Here is a 21,751-nt window from a genome sequence, read left to right on the forward strand (position 1 = left end):
ACCTTTGGTTGAAGAGCCATACTTGTTCCAGAGCAAGAGGACATTTCACAGGTGTAGAGCTCAGGATGAAGACACAGCTTCCTTGCTTGGAACAGCATGTCCCACTATACTTTCTGCAGTGCTGAGATCCCAGACCCAGGACAGGTACAGGGGATGCTGCCTTTCTTTTCCTCTGAAAGCAGATTCTTGCCTGGGTTTTATCATGGCTTGCTTTCACCTCTCCACTGGTTGTAGCTTGGGGCAGCTTGCCTTTGTCCTGTAGGGGCAACGTGGTGCTGACCCTAAGGAACCAACTTCCTTTCCAGAAGGAGCAGCTTTTTCCAAGATGAATATGGTTTCCCCTGCCCTTGAGAGGTAGTTCAACCTTGATCCCAGTCTCAGTTTTCAGGACCTATTTCCAGTTTAAGCTCCTTCAGCACCAGGGACTTTTGTTGAACATGTTGTATTTAACATATAAAGAAAGGCTTTAAATTTTCTGTCCATTCAGTGCAGGAAATGTGATTCTGTGGTTGAAGAAAGAAAGAACTAAGGAATTGGCTGGAGCAACAGAGAGCAGTACAAAGCTAGCAAAGCAAACAGGGCCACCACAAACATATGAAGCACACTAATCTCTCTACAAGCCAGTCTCCCAGCAGGACAAAAGAGAAGCAGCCGCCAGCAGCCCCATTTGGTGTGCATCACACAAATCTTGTCATCATTGACAGCAGGACTTCCTAGCTGCTAATTACAGGGGAAAGAGTTGTTTTCGCCCTGCATTCATTCCGAAAAGGCTTATTCTTGCTTATTCTGCCACAGTCTTCCATATCCTTCCTAAAAGAGGGAAGAGCAAGAATTGGGATATGGAATCGCAGAACTAGCGTTCACCAGAAGATGCAGAAAGATGGAGCAATACAGGTGAGACACCTTCTGGCCTTAAGTAACTAACTGCCAGGGACCCATCATGGGAACTTCTTGGTAGAATAATGACCGTCCTTCACTAGAAACATAGACAGATGAGACAGTTTTCATTGGTTTAGGGTATCTCAATGGTATGAATGAAAATGTGCTGTCAGCTCATCTGGGTGTAATAAGAATTGAAGTCCATTATTTCAAGACCTTTGACTTTATTCTGCTTTTTCAATATTGCTTTGGCAGCTCTACTTCCTTTGCCTTTCCACATAAATTTTAGAATAAGCTTGGCTCTATCTAGAGAAATTCCTATTGAAATTCTTACTGGAATTGTTTTAAATCTATGGATTAAGCTGATGAGAATTAACAACTATATGACGTCTTCTGATCTGTAAACATGGCATGTGTCTCCACATGTTTAGGCCTTCTTTGATGTTACTCACCAACATTTCATAGTTTTCAACATAGAGATGCCACACATTTGCCAAATCTTCTCTTTTTTCCTTCTGGAGTTATTGCAAATGGAGTAGCTTGTTGAATTTTTTTTCTAATTGTTCATCGCTATGTTGGGTCCGTTATCAAAGGAACGAGACTGAGACAAAGTTATGCAAAGCCTTATTCTATGCCAAGCATTAGAAGTTAGACTGACCGGCCAGGGAAATGAGGCTGAGACAAAGTGAAAGTTATGTAAAGCTTTATTCTATGCCAAGCATTAGAAGTCAGACTGACCGGCCAGGGCCACCTCTGAAGAGAGCGACGCCCCCTGGTCTTACAGGCTAGTTTTTATAGGGCACAATCACAGACATCTGCATATGTGGCTTTGGCTGATTGGATGTCTCCTACCTGTGTTTTTTAGTAATGGTTACCAATGGCCTTGTTTTAGGTATGTGTTTTAGTAATAGTTACCTGGAATTGGCCTTGTTTTAGGTGTGTGTTTTAGTAACAGTTACCTTGTTTTAGGTGTTGTGTTTTAGTAACAGTTACCTTGTTTTAGGTGTTGTGTTTTAGTAACAGTTACCTGGAACTGAGAGCAGTAACTTTTCTAGACAACAAAATGTCTACCTAGGCAACATGGAGTCACTATGGCTAAGTAGGCCCAGGCAGGCCCAGGGGGTTAACATGTTTTACTGTGGAATCGACCCCAACAACTACTACATAGATAGGGACACTAATTTTTGTATGCTAACCTAGTTTCTTGTGACCTTGTTAAACTCCTGGTTTAACGCTTAGTGTTTTAAGAGCATCTTTGTTGATTTCCTGGGGTTTTCTTAGTGAACAATTTCAACATCTGAATGAAGACCATTTTATTTCTTCCTTTCTAAACCAAATACCTTTTATTCCTTTTTCTTGCCTGATTGCACTGGCAAGGATTTCCACTACAAAGTTGAATAGGAGTGTGTAGAGTGGACACATGAACTTGTTCCTGACCTTAACATCATTCAGTTGATTACCACTAAGCATGTTGTTCGTTGTTGGGTTTTGGTAGAAGCCCTTTACTAGGTTGATTTCTCCTTTATTTCTAGTTTTCTGAGTTTTTATCATAAATGGGTATTTAATTTTGTTATCCTCCCCCCAATCAGTGATATGTGTATTTGTTTCTCTTTCTTGTTCAGTTTGGATAATATGTGTAGAATATAATTCTACAGGTTCACTCTTTTCTCTGTCATCTGTATTCTGGTACTGAGTTCTTCCAGTGTTTTTTGTAAACTTGGTTATTTTTCAGTTCTAAAATATCCACTTGGTTCCCCCTCCCCTTTTCTTTTAACATTATCTATTTTCCTCCTGGGACATTTAAAGTTTCCATTCAAGAATGGTCATGCTTTTTGAAATGCTGTTGTAATACCTACTCTATAATTCCAACATCCATGTTACCTCAGGATAGTGTCTGTTGTCCTTTTCCTAGGAATGTAGGAATTTTTATGACTTTTATATTTTGTGCAATTCTGCATTATATCCTGGACATTTTGAATATTATGAGACTCTAGGTCCAGATCAGGACTGAGTCTTGGCTCACATACAAAACTCTGGTGGATTTCTTTTTCAGGTGGTGAACCTGACACATTCCAGCTCCCATGGGATACTTACCTCCAGACCCAAGTGGCAGGGAAGTAGTGGCTCTGAACAGAGATAAGGGTTCCCCACCCTCAAATGTTTAGAGGCCTGCTTACCACCACTGTTCTTGCCATAAGAATGTCTGAAAATACCAGAGTGCTCTTACTTCAAATTCTGGTTTTCTTCTTAAATCTGTCTTCTACCATACTAGTCAGGGTTCTCAAATGGCTGCTCCATCTCTAGGGTTTTTATTTACATTTGGGGGGAGACAAGATGGCAGATGCATACTCCATTTAAACTGGAACAGAACAGGGCACTGGGGTGGCTCAGTCAGTTAAGCATCTAACTCCTGATCTCATTTCAGGTCTTGACCTCAGGGTTGTGAGTTCAAGCCCCACATTGAAAAATAAAGTGGAATAAAAATAAACCAAAAATTATTTTATTTCCAATGATTACATCCCCAGGAGATAAACTGTCAAACAGGAAATTTACGTGAGTACAAAGGAAAAATTTTGACTGGAAGCTTCATATTCATCACATTATGCAATCACTTTTTGCCTCAAATTTTTAATTAAAATTATAAACATATGGAAAAATGTAAAGGATGACCAATGAACATCTCTATATCCTCCACAAAGTTGACTAATTTTCCACAACACCTAATTTTTTATGTACTTACCTGAAAATGTGCTGCAGACATCATGACTTTTCAAACTTGAAAACTTTTACATGCATCTCCTAAGAATAAGAGCATCATCCTAAATACCTCAATACCATCATCACTTCTAGGAAAATTAAACATACGACATTATCTAAAACCCATTCCATCCTCATACTTCCCCAAGAATCCCCTCCCAAATGTCTTTTATAGTTGCTCTAGTTTTTCTGAATCAGAAGCCAACTAAGGATCACACCTTGCTTATGACTCTTGAGTGCCTTAATCTAGAAGTCTCTTTTGTTCTACTACGTTGGCTTTTTGAAGAGTCCAGAGCAGTTGTCTTGTATGGAGTCTCAAACTTTGGGTCTATTTCTTCTTCATGGAATTCAACTTGTTCCTCTATCTCTTGTCTTTCTTATAAACAGGAACATAAATCTGGATAAGAGGTTTAATTACATATTCATCAAACACTCTTGGCAAGAATACGTCACAGATTATCATGTGCACCTCATAAGGCACCCCATCAGGAGCCACATCATGTCAGATTGTCCCACTAGTAGTGAAACTCGGTTTCTCCAGATCTTTTAGATTTGTAATTGGTATCTGTGACCTTTGACACCATATAATGTTCCTTAAATATTTTTTTCACCTAATGGGCTTATCAGCCATTGAATTTGCCTAGTTTAATTACATGAAGGATTATAAAATGGTGATTTTTCTGAAACTCTCATTCCAGTTAAAAGATGGCATTCTTCAGTTTAGCTTATAGAGAGCTTTCTTTTTCTTTATCTTTTTCATTATGGTCTCATTTTTACTTAGCATGTTATAACTAATTACAGTGACTGTTATATTTGATGTTTAAATTATCTTAAATTTGACCAGTGAGAGCACCTTCAAGTTGGTTCCCATGTCCTTCTGACATTATCCTTTGAGTGCTTATTCTTGAAGTGCTATCTTTTTGTTTTGTTTCCTAAGAAGATACCTCAGACACATCTTCTACTTTCCCTGCTCCATATATAGAATCAGCCATTATCCCAATGAGCCCAGGTTCCTTTTAGTGGTGAACAGCATTTAGAAACCAAAATCTGGGTACTAAGCATTCTCTTTGCTATTGGGTAACCAAATGTTCTTCTCTAGAATATCTTGCAAATGGCTCTGTCCAGTGTTAAACACTGAGGTCTTTTAAAAGTTTATGTCCTTGTAAATATACTTAAATATATAAAAAGATATTTTCAAGTGAGCTATGGCAGGTCAAGAAATATGCTATGCTGAATGCCTGCATTTAATTCTAAAACCTTTCTCAGACAGAAGGTTCTAGCTCCTTTTATTAAAACACTTTTTTAGAGGCGCATGGGTGGCTCAGTGGGTCAAGCCGCTGCCTTCGGCTCGGGTCATGATCTCAGGGTCCTGGGATCGAGTCCTGCGTCGGGCTCTCTGCTCAGCGGGGGGCCTGCTTCCCTTCCTCTCTCTGCCCGCCTCTCTGCCTACTTGTGATCTCTGTCAAATAAATACATAAAATCTTAAAAAAAAAAAAAAAACTTTTTTAAAGGATACCAATGGTGAAAGTGAGACATAAAATAGTGGGAAGTGGGCCCAGGGTAAAATGCAATGTATGTTAAAAATATGGAAAATGTTTGGAAAGCCAATTTTAACTGAAGACTAGAATGTTTAACAATAATATTCAAAATATTCACATATCACTTTACACAAAAGGATTCCTAGAAGATGAATATAACAAAAACAAAAGAAAAGGCAACCTTCTACATGAAAACCCCAAAAGCAATTTCACCATCTGGACCTCAGCTGAGTCTGAGGATTTATGTATAGTTATTGTAAAAGCAGGTATAATTAGGAACACAGGAGAAAAAGAACAAGACTGAGATTGCAGTTAGGGGGATCCTAGCAAACAAAGAAATAAAACTGATTAAATTACTGCAATTATGCCCAATCAGTTTACAAAACAAATAGTGAATAGTACTCTCGGGGCTTGAGGTTGGAAGCCAATGATTATAATTCTTATCTACAATTACCATAGAAAACCAGTGCTGAAAACTTAAGATTCTAGCCTTGACTCTGCCCAATAAGCTCAATTTCATTAGTAAAATGAAAAGCTATACATAAACTAAGTGAAAATTCCTCCTGGCTCTAATGAGCTACCAGGTGTAGAGTCAGATTCTGCAAATAGGTACCTTCTGCAACAGGTAAGAGAGTATTTGCCTGACAGTCTCCCTTGCTTTAGTTCACTACACTTTCTAGAATACTATCCTAGAACTCTATTTGGGAGTGTCAGATCATGTCCAATTAAGAAATATATAAGGAAAAGGAAAAGAGATCCCATTTGGGCAAATTTTTAATTTCCCAAACTAAATTCTAAATTAATGAAACCACACTTTTTAATCATCAGGGACTTTTGGGAAAAATATACATGTATTCTAAAGCTACATGTTTATATATATATGTCTGTATGTCCTGTGTCCACATACATATATTTATATATACAACCTGCTGCTGAGGCAGTTCATAAAAAGTGATTATTTCCACGTGAGAATTTGAATTTAAAGAATTCCTTTTTACCTTGAATTTCTCTTTATGGAAGAGAGCATGTCCTATGCCTGCTTGCCATTTTAGCAAATAAAGCCTCACACTTATTCACATTAACTCAATGACTAATTTAAAAGAAAATTCATATTGAAGCTTGCTCTTAGAAAGGGAATAAACTTTAAAGAAAGAAACAAAACGTATATTCCATTATTTTCATGGTTTTTTTTTTTTTAAAGTTAGGCCTTTTATGTTTTTTTCCATGAACTAAAAAAAAAGGTCTATGTTCTTAGAAACCTTATTAGCATTTAATGGTACTTAGAAAATTCGACAAATCAGTGCTCTTCATAATCCCACTGATCAATTTCACCATGACGTAGTGGGAACTAGCATATTTTCTCCATCAGTAAAAATAAAAAAATCTAATCCAGAATCTGTGCCCTATTTATTATTCTCCAATAAGGAGTCTTGAATTATTTGAGAGAAGAATTAAACTTCACCGGGCTTATCTGCTCTAAGGAATCTCTGATACTGAGTAAGGGAAGAACTGTAGATAAATGGCTTCCCATAGTCCTTCCATTTATAGAGTTTTTCTTTTGTGTGAACTTTCTTGTGTCTGCACAGGTTTGATCTGTAACTATAGGCCTTCCCACACTCCATACACTTGTAGAGTTTCTCCCCGGTATGGATTCTCTCGTGTTCAGTGAGGAATGAATACTGGCTGAAGGCCTTCCCACATTGATTACACTGGTAGGGCTTCTCTCCCGTGTGAATTCTCTGATGCCTGTACAGGTTGGATTTGCAACCAAAGGCTTTCCCACATTCTCCACAAGTATAGAGCTTTTCCCCGGTGTGAATTTTACGATGTTCATTGAAGGAGGAATACTGGTTGAAGGTTTTCCCACACTCGTTACATTGATAGGGTTTCTGGCCAGTATGAATTCGCTGGTGTTCGAGAAGGGTTGAGATACGTGTGAAGGTTCTCCCGCATTCCAGGCACTTACACAGCTGCTCCCCGGTATGAAGCCTCTGGTGTTCAGCCAGGGATGCAAACTGGCTGTAACCTTTCCCACATTCACTGCATTTATAGGGTTTCTCCCCTGTGTGGATTCTTTGGTGTCTATGAAGTTTTGCTCTACAATTGAAGGCCTTCTCACATTCGGCACATTTATAGAGTTTCTCGCCGGTATGAATTCTCTGATGTACGGTGAGAGTAGAACACTGACTGAAGGCTTTCCCACATTCCTTGCAGCGATAGGGTTTCTCTCCTGTGTGTACCCTCAGATGCTTGATCAGGGTTGAACTGCTGCTGAACGCTTTCTCACATTCATTACATTTGTAAGGTTTTTCTCCCGTGTGGATTCTCTGATGGGCAAGAAGGGAGGATCTATGGCTAAAGGTTTTCCCGCACTCATCACATCTGTAGGGTTTCTCACCAGTGTGAATTCTCTGGTGTTCAATCAGATGGAGACGCTGGGTGAAGCTTTTCCCACATTCATGACAAGTATGAGGTTTTTCTCCTGGGTAAATCTGGAAGCATCTCATTAGGTCAAAATTCTGTTTAAAATCTTTCCCAAAGGTGTAATAGATATTGGGTATCTTTTCTATAGGCACACTCTGCTGTGTAACAAGAATTGTATTTATAAGTAAGCCTTTCCCCAATTCAAGACTTGTCTGCTTTACTTCTCCACTCATGGTTTTTTTGTGGGAGGTCACCATTTGCCTAAGAGATTTCTTCTGCTGCTCCTGTCCTGTCCTGCTCTCAAATTCAAAAGTCTGTCCAAAATTGGTGTCCCAGTCACCACACTTAATGGACCTCTTCTTTATTATTCCCTGAGATGTTTCTTCTCTAGAAATGCCTTGTCTGGGAGGCAAGGCTTCCATTTTCATCTGAGCCTTGAGACCTGGAACGAGTCAGAAGCATAATGATGGCACCTCTACTGGGAGAGACAGACCTGCGTCAGTGGAATGAAAAAATTGGTAATAGTACATATAAAAGAGCTCTGAAACCTCTTTTGATCTCAAATATGGACTTGCATCTGGGTAAAAACCAGACGAGATGGAAAGAGAGGTGAAGAGGGGAAGAAGTGGTTTGGGAGGGTACAGCGGACAAATGAACGCTGAAAACAAAGAGACTTGCAACTTGAGAGAAGTAAATACAGAGATAAGAACTGGTTGAGCAGAAGGGATGAAGCTACAGAAAAATGTCAGCTTGTAAGCTTCAGCTGGATACCGTAGGATACTTCAGTTAATTATTTCCTACTCTGTGTAAGGAGCCACGAAGCAGGTAACTTGTCTTTATTTTCTCTTTTTAGGTTTACTTATTTTTTTTAGGAATGTCTACACCCAGTGTGGGGCTCTAACTCACAACCCCGAGATCTAGAGTCACACGCTTCCCCCAACAGAGCCAGCCAGGTGCCCCGTTTTCTCCTTTCTATTCACATGCAGCTTTTATTATGTTTTCCACCATGCTTTCGCCAAAATTTTATACACATTAATTTTAAAATCTCTGCAGTATTTTAAGTTTTGTGAAATCTGTATGTGAATATGATTTCATATCATAGGCTGTGACATGAGACACCCTGCCATCACTTCTCTCCTTCCTATTTGATCCTGAGGAGAAACAGATATATTTGTCTCTTCTAGTAAGTGGCAACCAGAAGATTAACCTCGGCAGTAATCTCTTTACATGAATGAAAGTCTGCATGAAATGAGTCAATATGTCCCAGCGATCTGTAATACACCCAGGGTGCAAGCTCAGACTGGACGGTAAGTGAAAGGGTTTAGTTTGAGCTGATTCTAAGGAAGTGTGGGTTAAAATCTGGCTCTCTTTTAATCAATCCATAACTGAAAATACATTAAAACTAGGTCTTTGGGGCTGCCTGGTTGGCTCAGTGGGTTAAGCCTCTGCCTTCAGCTCAGGTCATGATCTCAGGGTCCTGGGATCGAGTCCTGCATCAGGCTCTCTGCTAGGCAGGGAACCTGCTTCCTCCTCTCTCTCTCCCTCTCTGCTTGCCTCTCTGCCTACTTGTGATCTCTCTCTGTCAAATAAATAAAATCTTTTAAAGCAAAACAAAGCAAAACTAGGTCTTTGTATGTACTTAAATAATAAAACAAAGTATAACTAGGTTATGTATGTTAATAAAACCCACTGAGTTTTAGTAATAAAATGTATTTTATTAAAACCAAATAGTAAGAGGAAGAAGACACACATGCACTAAATCTGTATAAAAATACTCTAGGGCGCCTGGGTGGCTCAGTGGTTAAGCCGCTGCCTTCGGCTCAGGTCATGATCTCAGGGTCCTGGGATCGAGTCCCGCATCGGGCTCTCTGCTCAGCAGGGAGCCTGCTTCCTCCTCTCTCTCTCTCTGCCTGCCTCTCTGCCTACTTGTGATTTCTCTCTGTCAAATAAATAAATATCTTTTTAAAAAAAAATAATCTTGTTTTTCTAAAGAAATTTAACTAGTAAAGCCTAAATTAGCCACCTCTTTTTTATAATTTTACAACGTGCTTTACTTATATATTCTATCATTTTATTAATATATATGCTTATGAAACCTGGAAATAATTCAAGTATTTATTCAGGGAGAATAGTGGATACGTCTTACGGTTATTTCCTTGTCCCTTACTGTGCACACTACAAGTACACAATTAGAATGTCTTACATTAAAAAGATAATGCATGGGATGCCTGGGCGGCCCAGTGGGTTAAAGCCTCTGCCTTTAGCTCAGGTCATGATCCCAGGGTCCTGGCATCAAGCATTGGGCTCTCTCCTCAGCAGGGAGACTGCTTCCTCCTCTCTCTCTGGCTGCCTTTCCATCTACTTGTGATCACTCTCTGTCAAACAAATAAATAAAATCTTTAAAAAATAAAAAATAAAAAAAATAAAAAGATAATGCATAAATGGGCAGAGTCAGTTGGAAAAATCAAGAAAGGCACGTGACCTCAAAAATGAGGTCTTCTGGGGCACCTGGGTGGCTCAGTGGGTTAAAGCCTCTGCCTTCGGCTCAGGTCATGATCCTGGGGTCCTGGGATCGAGCCCTGCATCGGGCTCTCTGCTCAGTGGGGAGCCTGCTTCCTCCTCTCTCTCTGCCTTCCTCTCTGCCTACTTGTGGTCTGTCAAATAAATAAAGTAAAATCTTTAAAAATAAATAAATAAATAAATTTTAAAAAATGAGGTCTTCTCTCATGCTGGATTCCTGAAACCTAATCAATCATTTATTGAACAAAGACTGAATAATCAGCAAGGATAACATGAAACAAAGACATGACTGGACAGGAATAGCTTGTTTCCCCTTGGCATGAGAAGCCTCAAATGTACAATTCAGGTCTGAGGGTCAGAGAACCAAGATACCAGCATCGACAGTATTAGCAGGGAGTGATTTTATGAAGGAAGGTGGATAATAAAGAGGGAATGGGTTTCAGCAGAACAAGAAAAGAAGATCCTGTGCATCAGAAATGAGGCCTGAGCAAAGTCATATGGGGGTAAGTAAACCTATTTAGGAGACGCTTATTGAGTAAAGAAGGAAATCCAGGCCGGAATTAATTAACATTTTTATTCAACAGGATGAGGCTGAGCACAGAGTTCCTGAACAATGGGCTGAGGAACTCAGAAGAATAATACAGGTGTTGTATGCTCTTTGGCAGGTAATAATAAGATGAAGTGGTCATATTTGGTAGAGTGGGCAGCTTGGACCAGAGCGAGGTTAGAGTGGAAGCTGAGCAATGATGCAGCTGCCGTAGTCGTTTTTTTTTTTTTTTCCAAAGATTTTGTTTATTAATCTGAGAGAGAGAGAGAGAGATAGGCAGGCAAAAAGACAGGGAGAAGCAGCAGGGGGAGCCCGACACGGGACTTGGTCTCAGGACCCTGGGATCATGATATGAGCCGGAGGCAGATGCTTAACCAACTGAGCCACCCCAAGACTGCACCGAGTTTTTAATTTTGAGCCTCATCAACACTGAGTTCATCATCAAGGCAGCTCAATTAAATTCAAATGCAGGATATTTGATGCCACAGGCACAGAATTCAAAGAAAGACCTGGTCTCTTCCTTAAATATATATAATCCAATTAAGAAAATAAATAATAACAAAGGAACTATAATTCGCTAGGAAAGATGCTGTCACGGATGCGTTTGAGACATGGAGAAAGCGGCATATGAATGCGAGTGACTGAGGAGTGAATGGTGACTGGGAAGCAGGAGAAATACGGAAAACCTACAGGTCAGGTGGACAGGTGGGTCTTGTAGGGTAAGAGGGTTCCCAGGGGACAAGATGGAGGTGGTAATCCAAGAAGGAATGATACACAAACGTAATGAGTGTGCGGTTTGGCGGGAACATGAGCTGGCATGGAAGGGATCACCGATTCCTGTAAAGCAACACGGAAGCAGGCTATGAAGTAGGTTTAAGGTTGCATAACTGAGAAGCAATGAGTTCTTCTAACGGACAGGATTAATACACCTGAGTTTCAGAAAGATTGCTCTGTGGATGGAGCAGAGGTCAGGAGAAGAGAACAAGGCTCAGAGAGGGTGGGTAACTTTCCTGCAGCACAGAGCACTTGTGAGCCGTGGCATCGGTAACGGGAGCTTAGGAATGTCAAAATTCAAACCAAGATCTTAAGTGCTATCCTGTACTACTCACTAACTTTTTGGAGATAAATGTATTTGAATAAAGATGAAAAGTATTTGTGAAACAAACAAACAAACAAAAAAAGCCCATAAAGGCAAGAATCATAGATTAAAGGCCAAACCACAAAGACAGAAGGGAAATATTGCAAATCCATGTTACACGGTGAACAGAAATGAGAAAGGTGATCTAGGTTTCTGTCACTGCTTTTTAGCTCTTTGACTCTGTGAGCAAAACATTTTATAACCTCTGATGATGCGCTGTTTCTTCTAATATAAAGAGGGATATCTAAATTTGACCATCTTCAAGTGATCCTCTAGCTCTAACCACCTACAGTTTTAGGATAAAGACCAGTGAGACTAGCCAGGACTAGAAGAGGATGTGTACACTACAGATCTTGGGACCAACTCCAGCTGCTGTTGCTGGAAGGCCACCACACCAATCCAGGTACCACTATCTCTGACTGCGTCTGCATTACGGATGGGGAGTTAAAGGGTTGCAGTAGAGGCCCCCCGGTTCCCAAGCCAAACTATTTACCATCTGGTCCGTTGTAGGAAATGTGTGCCAACCCCTGAGCAGGAAAGGCTACAGTGGTCAAGGAGAGCTGGTTGCCTCTAACAGTGGGATAGGAGAGCCCAATCTCCCTGAAGATAAAAGGGAAATGTTGAGCTAAGAAATCAGAGACATGGGAGCATTGACAACTCTGAAATATGTGGTTGGTGAAAGAAATTACAAAGAATTTGAGACAGAAGGTGTAAAGTATTTAAAATCTGCCAGGCATGAATGCATGTAAAGGCAGATTGGAAGAAATCCATGAAAGCCAACAGGCCAAGATGGCAGCAGGGAGGGAGTAAAGCCACAGGAAAGGAAAAGAGGTTGAGAATGTGTGGCGTGTTAAGGAGGAGAAGAAAGAGGTCTACACAAGGGCTTTCTTGAGCCAAGAATACCATCACAACCACAGAGCCTCCAGTCAGGAGGCCCAGGCTCATAGTTTCCAGGCAAGTTCTCCCAACACTGCTTCCTCATGGTGGACTCATGTACAAAACACCCTGAGCCCATTTCCTGGACACTTACTCACCTAGAGAAGCATCTTGAGGAAATTCCCTATCCACCAGGCAGGGGTCTTCTCCTTGTTGCAATTGGCAGATCACCTTCGGTGTTGAGCACGGAATCCCTGCTCGTGAGGAAAGGAACGGGGTTGGAACGGGGGGGCCTTGAAGGGCAACCCCAGAGCTCACAGTGCAGAGAAGGGAGGCACAGCAGGCAGCACCAGCACTTCTGAGGGTCCCGGGCTCTCAGGGATGGAGCAGGAGGCAGGGCTCGGTTCAGAAACAATAGGGGGCCCCCAGCTATGAATGTCTCTAACATGGGAGTCCTGTAAGTTTCTCAGACGCTAAATGGGGACCCAAGAATTGGATGAGAACAGGGGGCAGGAGGCGGGGTGGGAGGAAGCCAGAGGAAGGAGAAGAGCACAGCGTGAAGGGCGGCCTGACATCAAACACACACTTTCTACTTCACAGAGATTCGTCCTTCTCCGGGGCACGGCACAGGAGAAGCTGCAGACTCTGAACCCCAAAGAGGCGGCTCCCCTGGCAGATTCTTCCTTATAGACAAGCCTCCTTACCCAGCGAGACGAGGGTGCCGTAGTTCTCCAGCATCACCTCCCGGTACAGGGTTCTCTGTGTGGCGTCCAGGTGCAGCCACTCATCCTGGCTGAAGAGCACGGCCACGTCCCTGAATGTCACAGACTCCTGCAACAGGAAATCCATTCCTTCTCAGTGGGACCAGCTTCTCCACTGCTCAGTAGGTACAGGGCTGGTGTGGGGATGTGTAGCAACCAATCCTGAAAATGTCCCAGGATTCAAAGTATTTCACCTTAACTTTTTATGTTATTTTGGGGACCACCCAGCAACTAGGTCACAAATATCTATTGGGAACCCACTGCGGGCCACGTTCTGGGAGGGTGGGGGGGGTAAAGGCTGCCCCTGCCAACGGGGAATTTCAATCTCGGCCTGGGACCTGTCAGAGTAACTGAGCACGTACACTCACCTCCCTCTCACTCAAAATCCAAATTAAATGAAAGTAGGGTGGGGGGTGGGGGTGCAGATCAGAAGACACTTAGAGCAAGGCCATAAAACTGTGGAAATGCCATTAGCAGAACAGAAATGAAAAGGGATTTCTGAGCTGTAAAGCAAATTGTAAGAATATCATTAGTTCTTGTTTACTGGGTACTTGTATGTTAGGGACTATGACAGGAGCTTTGTACACGGTATCTTCGCTGAATTTCAGAGAAATCCTATTAAGAAGATGCTATAATTAAATCATTTTGCAGATGAAGAAACATCTCAAAAGGTGATGTCACCTCCCAAGGTAACTCTGTTAGAAATTGGTGGAGATTGAAACTGAATTCAGGCAGACAGAGCTATACTGTCTAAGAGCTATACTCTAAGCTAGACTGTCTGTCACACGGGTTTCCACAGTCTGTGGAGACAAAAAAGATGTAAAGGACCTGCAAGACTACACAGGTGCCAAAGGGAACTATGAGAGAAGGAAATTCTTGCAAGAGAACCCCATTATACCCCAAAGCAGAGGTTGGCCAGATGCCTCTTGTATGAAAGGGTTGGAACGCGGAAAATGACACATTTTGACCTTGTGATTCTACTTTTAGGATTCGACTATAAGAAATTCTCACACAACTGGATAGGGATATTTGTTCGAGGATGTTCACTGGAACTCAACTTACATGCCAACAGTTGTGGTAGGCTGAGTAATGAACCTATGAACACTATATCACTATATATATATATAGTGAGATACATATATGACTAAAAGGACTCTGGGGGCACCTGGGTGGCTCAGTTGGTTAAGTGTCTGACTCTTGATCTCAGCTCAGGTCATGATCTCAGGATCATTGACATCAAGCCCCATGTCAGGCTCTATGCTAAGCAGGGTGTCTCCTTAAGATTCTCCCTCTCGGGGTACCTGGGTGGCTCAGTGGGTTGAGCCTCTGCCTTCAGCTTGGGTCATGGTCTCAGGGTCCTGGGATGGAGCCCCACATTGGGCTCTCTGCTCAGCAGGGAGCCTGCTTTCCCTCCTCTCTGCCTGCTGCTCTGCCTACTTGTGATCTCTCTCCCTCTGTCAAATAAATAAATAAAATCTTAAAAAAAAAATCTTAAAAAAAAAAAAAAAGATTCGCCCTCTCCCTCTGCCTGACCACCACCCCACCCTCCACTTTATGCTTTCTATTTTTTTCTTTAAAAAATTTTTTTTAATAAAAAAATAAAAGGACTCTGAAGATCTTTTTTTTTTAGTTGGTTCCATGCCTAGCGTGGAGCTTAGTCTGAGGCTTGAACTCATAACCCCAAGATCATGATCTGAGCTCAAGAGTTGGACACTTAACTGACTGGGCCACCCAGACTCCCCTAAGGGATTCTGAGATGGGAAGAGCCTGATTATCCAGGTGGATCCAGTATAATCACAGTGATCCCTGTTAGGACCCAAGAGGAGTCACAGTCAGAAGAGAACAAGGTAGTGACATGAGGACAGAAAGAGACTGAAGTCATACACTTTGAAGACGGATGAAAGGACCCCAAGCCAAGGAACGCAGGCTGCCACCCAAAAATGCAAACAAGGCCTGAAAACAGATTTCCCCCAAGAACTTCCAGAAAGAACCAGCCATGCTAAGAACTTGACGTTAAGCCAGTGAAACTGATTTCAGCCTCTGGACCTCCAGAACTGCAGAAGACATTTATGTGGTTTTAAGCCACTGTATTGTGGCAAGTTGTTACAGGAGCAATAGGAAACTAATACAGTGGTGAAAAACTAAAGACCACCTATAAATCTATTAATGAAGGAATGGATAAGCAAATGATAGGACCCTGATTCCATGAAATGGTTTATATATATACAACACTTAAATAGGATGAGGTGGATCTATATGGCTGACCTTGGAATCTGACATTGATACACTGCTGATTCATATGAAAAATCGAGCTGCAAAACAATCCATAGTTGTTGAAAAATTATCTCTCCATCCATCCATCCACCCATCCAGATACATTTGGAAGACTACAACCAGCTGTCCACCCTCATTATTCTTTCATGTTTGTGGAGGGGTGGGAAAGAAATCTTTTGTTTATTACTCTGTACTCTTACATTGTTTAACAGGCTGCGTGAATTTGTTTTGAAATGTTTTTGATTCATTTTAGTTTGTGCATTGAGTTTTCAGCTCTACCTCTTTGCCTTCGTAGTGGTTGCTCTGAGAATTATAATATACCTTCTTAGTTTATGGTCTAGTTAGAGCTAACATTTGATTTCACATAGAATGCAAGAACTGTGTGAGTATATGGGAATTTCCACTACCCCTTCCTCATGCTGTCCTTGTTAGAAAGATGCTCTCACTTCGGATAGTTGACAGGACTCACCAGACCTCACCAGGCACACTCAGGGAGGCAATGGCTACAGTGCAACAATACAGAGTGCACTGAGGCCCTGGAGGACTGAGAGGTGTTCCATGTGCAATCTCCCTTTATTTGCACACACGGATGAGGCGTGTCCTTGGATTTTATAGAAGGAATTTAGATTCAGGAGAGCTCAGAGGGGAAACTCTGAGCAGGGGCCTTTTGTGTATCAAGGAAGGCTTGTCAAACCATGTAGGCCAGCTGTCAATGGTCAGTGAAGAAGATGACCCTGGGGGTAGCCAGGGGCACTGGGATCTTAAACAACACATCCACTGCCTTTATTGTGCCCAGGGTCAAAAATAATCCACTCAGGCATCCTCAGAGATAAAGACAGAGCTTTTCCGGTCCAGACACAAATGTACTCTAGATCCACGGCTGTCATATGCACTGTATCCCATCATTCAGTATATTTTTCTCTAAACAATCGTAGACATTTTAAAGAAACTGAGAGGAAAAAGTATGTCTACATTTATATTTATAGGCTCCATTTCTAAAGCTCTTCACTTCCTTGCCAAGATGAGAGCTCCCATCTGCCATTATTTCCTTTCAGCCCGAAGAACTTCCCTCCCTCTTCATTCTTAAAGGCTACTTTTGTTGGTTATAGAATCTGGGTTGAGGTTTTCTTTCTTTCTCTCACATAAAATGTCATTCTATTGTTTCTGATGAGAAGCATTTAGGCACGGATGCTCTGTATTTCATACGAACATCTTATTCTGTTTGCTTTCAAATCTTTGGTTTTCAGTAAATAAGTGGCCAAAAAAAGAAAAAACCTGGCTCTGGGTTCCAAAGACCCTCCTCTCCAGCTTCCCTTAGCTACGACCAAGCTCATGGGTATGGGAGAGCTCAGTGAAGAGCCCTCCCTCTGGGCAGAGAGCAGCCCGGTCATTGCTAGATATTGCTCTGCACTGAGTTTTGCTGCTCTTTACATTCTGGCTTCCTGAAACACCCGTCTCCTTGTCATTCGAGAATCAAAGCAAAGCCTAAGCTAATGGCAAGAGGCTTACCAAATTTGGCAGTCCTAAAATAATGCTGTTGCTGTTTATGATGATAAAAAACAGTAGTAAGAGCAAGCATTTACTGAGCATTAATATGCACCATGCACTGGTCTCAGCATTTTACATATACTTTCTTGGAGCCTAATGTTAACTGTATAGGTGGCCTTGTTTGGGGTCAAGGCTAGCTGGGAGACCTTGGTCAAGTTATTTGCTTCTCCATGCCTCAACTTCCTCACCGGTAAAATAAAAATATTCAGTCCTCCTGAACAGATCAAACAAGGTTTGATCATTTTATTAATTTGAGCATTTTATTAATCCTGCTTACAAATGAGGAAATGATGCACATGGAAAATAACTTGCCACGGTCACATCCCTAGCTCGGTTATGAACTTAAGAACTCAAGTTCCAGGGTCCACATTTGTAACCTGTAAACTAACACTACTTTGGGGGAAAGCAGCCAGTGAAAACAGAGCCTTTGGGGATGGCAGAACAGAAAATCCACAGAAGGAACAGGAGCTGGCACTGGGCGAAAGCTGTGACCTCCATGTGGGAAAAATTCCCTAAAAGTTTGGGAATGACAGACTGTATCTTTAGGGAAAAGCTCCAGTCTCCTCAGGCTGTTTCCCAAATCTCTGAGGAGATTTGGGAAAGATCTTTAGAAGGTTAAGGTAATGAAAATGGATGTCAAAAGGGCAAAGAGCAAGAAGAGCCCAAGAGGGGAGACAGGGGACAAGATTTAGAGACAGAGACATCAGTCGGGTCCAGAAGGAGGACATGTAGATAGTATGCCGTCAGAGCTACGCCTGACACAGAACTCCCAGTCCTCTGTCCTCTCCAGGGCTGGCCTCAGGGCCCAAGCTCAGCGGGGCTCCTTCCAGGATGCCTACCACCAGCAGCCCTGGCCTTCAGTACCAGCTTGAAATGATCCCACACCCAGGATCTTTTCCTGACTCTTCTTGGACACTGAATCATTTCCTAAGGTCAATGCCAAGAACTCCCTGAAGACAGAAATACTGCCTTTCCTTTTTTTAACTCCCATGCTCTGTATAGCATCCCATGCATAGTCGGTTTCTTAACAAATGTTCGCTGAGGGTGTCTTTGCTCCTTCCATGTCTTTGCCCCAAGTGAGACTATATCCTCTGTGACGACAAAGACCGTCTAATATGCAATATTGCGCACCAAGTGTTTATTGTAGCCAGAAACATGTATTCAGAGCTAACTCAATCCTGGGTCATCGAATGAGGTTAGGGTGAATTAAGAGTGACCTGGGGACAGAGGAGGCACATTCCTCAGCACTCCCTCCATGAATCCTGCATCCTGGGGAAAACTTAAAAAGCTCTAGATTCCCCCCACCCCCCAGTTTTCTCTGGAGAGAAAAGTACCCAAAGAATGGAAACACCTCCACCATCTCTAAACCCAGAAAACAATTTATGAAAAAGACAAACTTCACTTACTGTCACCTTAGTGGGCAGCAAATCCATGGCCATTCTTTCCTTCTCAGTTTTCCTATCAAGGGAGTGCAGACCGCTGACAGGGTAGGTCTGGAGAAGAACAGGTGTCATGAGGAACTGTGGTGTGAAGGGATGGCTGGGAGAGAGGAAGTTCCGACCCCCGTAATGTCTACCGGGTCCCAACAAAGCCACAGCACATCAAAGATGCAGACCAAGTAAAACACGTGCTTACCAAGCCAATGAAGCTCTAAGACAATTCGCCCATCTCCATCTTCCTGCATTAACGATATTCTAATTGTTGTAAGGTGATGCTATACTGTCACCTAAGGTCTACTAGCTGTGACTCAGCAGCCTGCAAATTTCCCTAGCCTTAGGGAAGCCTTAAACCGCGCATGCTGTAAAACCTACAATGAACATGAATTTCCCTGGCTGCCACTTTCAAACACAGGCAGCCAATCCTCAGTCAGCCTGCCCCACCTAGCACTTTCCTTCCAGAAAAAGCCACAGTAAAGGCACTTGTCCACATCTGCCTTGTCTCTCTGCTCATGACCCACCCAGGTGCTTTCCCTGAGTGGCCCCTGCCTGGAGTGCTGCATGAGTCCCGGATATAACACAGCCCGAAAACCTTCCTCGCCCCACCCCCGCCCCTGCCTGTGGCCCGATCTTACCGCACCCACAGGAATGTGTTTAAAACGCTCCCTCTGGCAGGGATGCACCCCAGATTGTTGCTTGGCAGCCCCTCCTAAACACACATTCCACAGGGGTCTACTGGGAGAGCACCCAGCTGGAAACAGCCCTGCTTCTCACACACAAACCCCACTTGGGAGGACACAGGAAACGGGGGCCTGGAACAGCCAGACCAGTGTCAGAGGAGGGCCCCGCCACAGCTGCCTGCACTGGCCGCCTGGGTTTGCCCGAGGGCTCTTCGGGGAGCAGCACCCGGCATGAGAGCCCGGTTAGCTGAGTGTGGGGTGTCATCTGGGGCTGGGGCACCTCAGCGAGGTTGGGGAAGCTGCTGTAGGGGTAACCGCAGACACTCCAAGATGCACACCTCCTCCGCAGCAGAATCGGGGGTGCTTGGCATGTATTCTTTCTAAACCTTGCCAGGACTCTAGAAAGTAATGCTACCCTATTTTACAGATGCCAGGGAGGCTGAGAACTTAGGGAGTCGGAGCGACCTGCCCGAGAAACAAAAATGGTCAGTAACGGGCAGGAAGGGAATCCTTGTTCGGGCCCAGGGCCCTCGCTAAATGTGGCAAATTAGCTGGCCACTCTGCCCGTTCCTCCGTCTGTAAACTGGGGGCAGCGCGCAGCCACTTTTCAGGGCATAAATCCCGAAGGATGAGATGAGTTCATTCATCCAAGGCGCCGGCCCACTGCCGGGCACACCGCGTGCTCGCGCTCGGCGGGAACGAGCTATTGTTTTTCCATCCCAGAGAGGTCTCCGAGAAGACAGCCCCCCCACCCCCGACCCCCGCCCGCAGCAGTCCGGGGACGCTCCAGCTCACCTGGCAGGGCGCTCCCTCCCCGCGCGTCTCCCGCGGACCTGCGACGCCCGCAACGCACCGCAGCGGGGGCCGCGGGGACTGGCCCCTGACCCACGGGCCGCGCCGCGTCTCCCGGGGTCCGCGCGCGGCCCCTCCCGGCTCCGCGCTCCCAAACCCAACGCCGCGCCCCCCACCCAGCCCGGTACAGGCGCTGGCTCCACCGCCGCGCGGAAGAGGCCCCCGGCAGATCTCCGCCCCAGACAGGCCGCCACAGCGCAGCCAGGGTCGCCTCCGCCACCGGCCCGAGAAAGGCCTGGAGCCGTCCCGCAACCCCGCGAGCCCCGGGACTACCACTCCCGGCATGCCTCCGCCGCGCGCGGACTACATTTCCCAGAAGGCGGCCTGGCGAGCCCCGGGAGATGCCCTTTCCCTCCCGCTGCGAGCTCACGGGACCTGCTGTCCGTCCCCCCACCCCACCCTCCGCCCCGGGAGGTCCGCCGCAGCGCGAAGGTGCGCTGACTAGTAGAGCGAACCGTGTCCTCCCGGTGCTGGCTGGCTGCATCCGCCCTGGGGCTTATTGTGCTAGACCGGCAAGGTAATTTGAAAAAGCAAAACCCGAATTTAGACGCCTTTAGAAGGATGTGCGCCATGGCCCCCCACCAGCTAGTTAGGATAATTTTTATTTTAATGCCTACCATACTCAGAAGGTGATGAATGCATAGCTACAGTTTAAGAAACCAACACCCACATACCCAACCTTTGCTTAAAAAGGTGTTTGACCAGAATTTCTGAAGCCCTGTCCGCAATGCTCTCTTGTCCTTTGTCTAAATTGTGCTAAGCATTTACCTTGCTTAGCTTGATGGTATTATATTCCACAATAAGTGTTTATTTTTGCAAGGATTTTGATCTTTATATAGATGGAATCTGCTGTGACATATGCTCAACTTGACCGCTGTTTGAAAAAAAAAAAAAAATCGAGTGTATTTTAAAAATTTTATTGCTTTGGGCACCTGGGTGGCTCAGTGGGTTAAGCCGCTGCCTTCGGCTCAGGTCATGATCTCAGGGTCCTGGGATGGAGTCCCGCGTTGGGCTCTCTGCTCAGCGGGGGGCCTGCTTTCCTTCCTCTCTCTCTGCCTGCCTCTCTGCCTACTTGTCCTACTTGTGATTCCTCTCTGTCAAATAAATAAATAATATCTTTTAAAAAAATTTTATTGCTTTATTCAGTGATTCTTGAACCAGGTAGCATCCTAGCAGGTAGGAAGGAACTCCAAGAAGTACTACATGCAACCCTTTTATAGGCAGAAGGGAGCAGGAACAAGGAAAGTATTTTAGGCAAAAAGTGGATTGCTTATTGCAAGGTTAGTTTACCTAAAGAAGATGGCAAAGATTTATCAGGCAGATTACCTAATGATGATCACCCAGCTCCTGGTTGGCTGGTTTAAGATTCCATATGAAACTCTAAGTCTTTGTTTGGTGAAGGGGAAACTTAGCCTCAGAGATCACTCTTTGACAACTTTTAGATTCACCTATCTTGATACATGCGAAATTCATCCATTATCACTACTGTATAAGATTCTACTATTCACTCATTCAACAACA

General features: G+C 43.7%; 1 protein-coding gene across 1 annotated transcript; it reads right to left on the minus strand.

Moving 5' to 3' along the window:
- Positions 1-6,356: 6,356 nt before the first annotated feature.
- On the minus strand, positions 6,357-20,516 carry ZNF354C (zinc finger protein 354C). Its single transcript, XM_032335323.1, has 5 exons — positions 20,174-20,516; positions 18,669-18,755; positions 13,384-13,510; positions 12,838-12,933; positions 6,357-8,040 (listed from the first exon to the last, which is right to left on the minus strand). Exons 1-5 carry the CDS (start codon positions 20,513-20,515, stop codon positions 6,626-6,628), a joined length of 2,067 nt encoding a protein of 688 aa, XP_032191214.1. The 5' UTR covers position 20,516; the 3' UTR covers positions 6,357-6,625.
- Positions 20,517-21,751: the final 1,235 nt, after the last annotated feature.

This window comes from Mustela erminea, chromosome 3 (genome assembly GCF_009829155.1).
Source record: "Mustela erminea isolate mMusErm1 chromosome 3, mMusErm1.Pri, whole genome shotgun sequence".
NCBI lineage: Eukaryota > Metazoa > Chordata > Mammalia > Carnivora > Mustelidae > Mustela > Mustela erminea.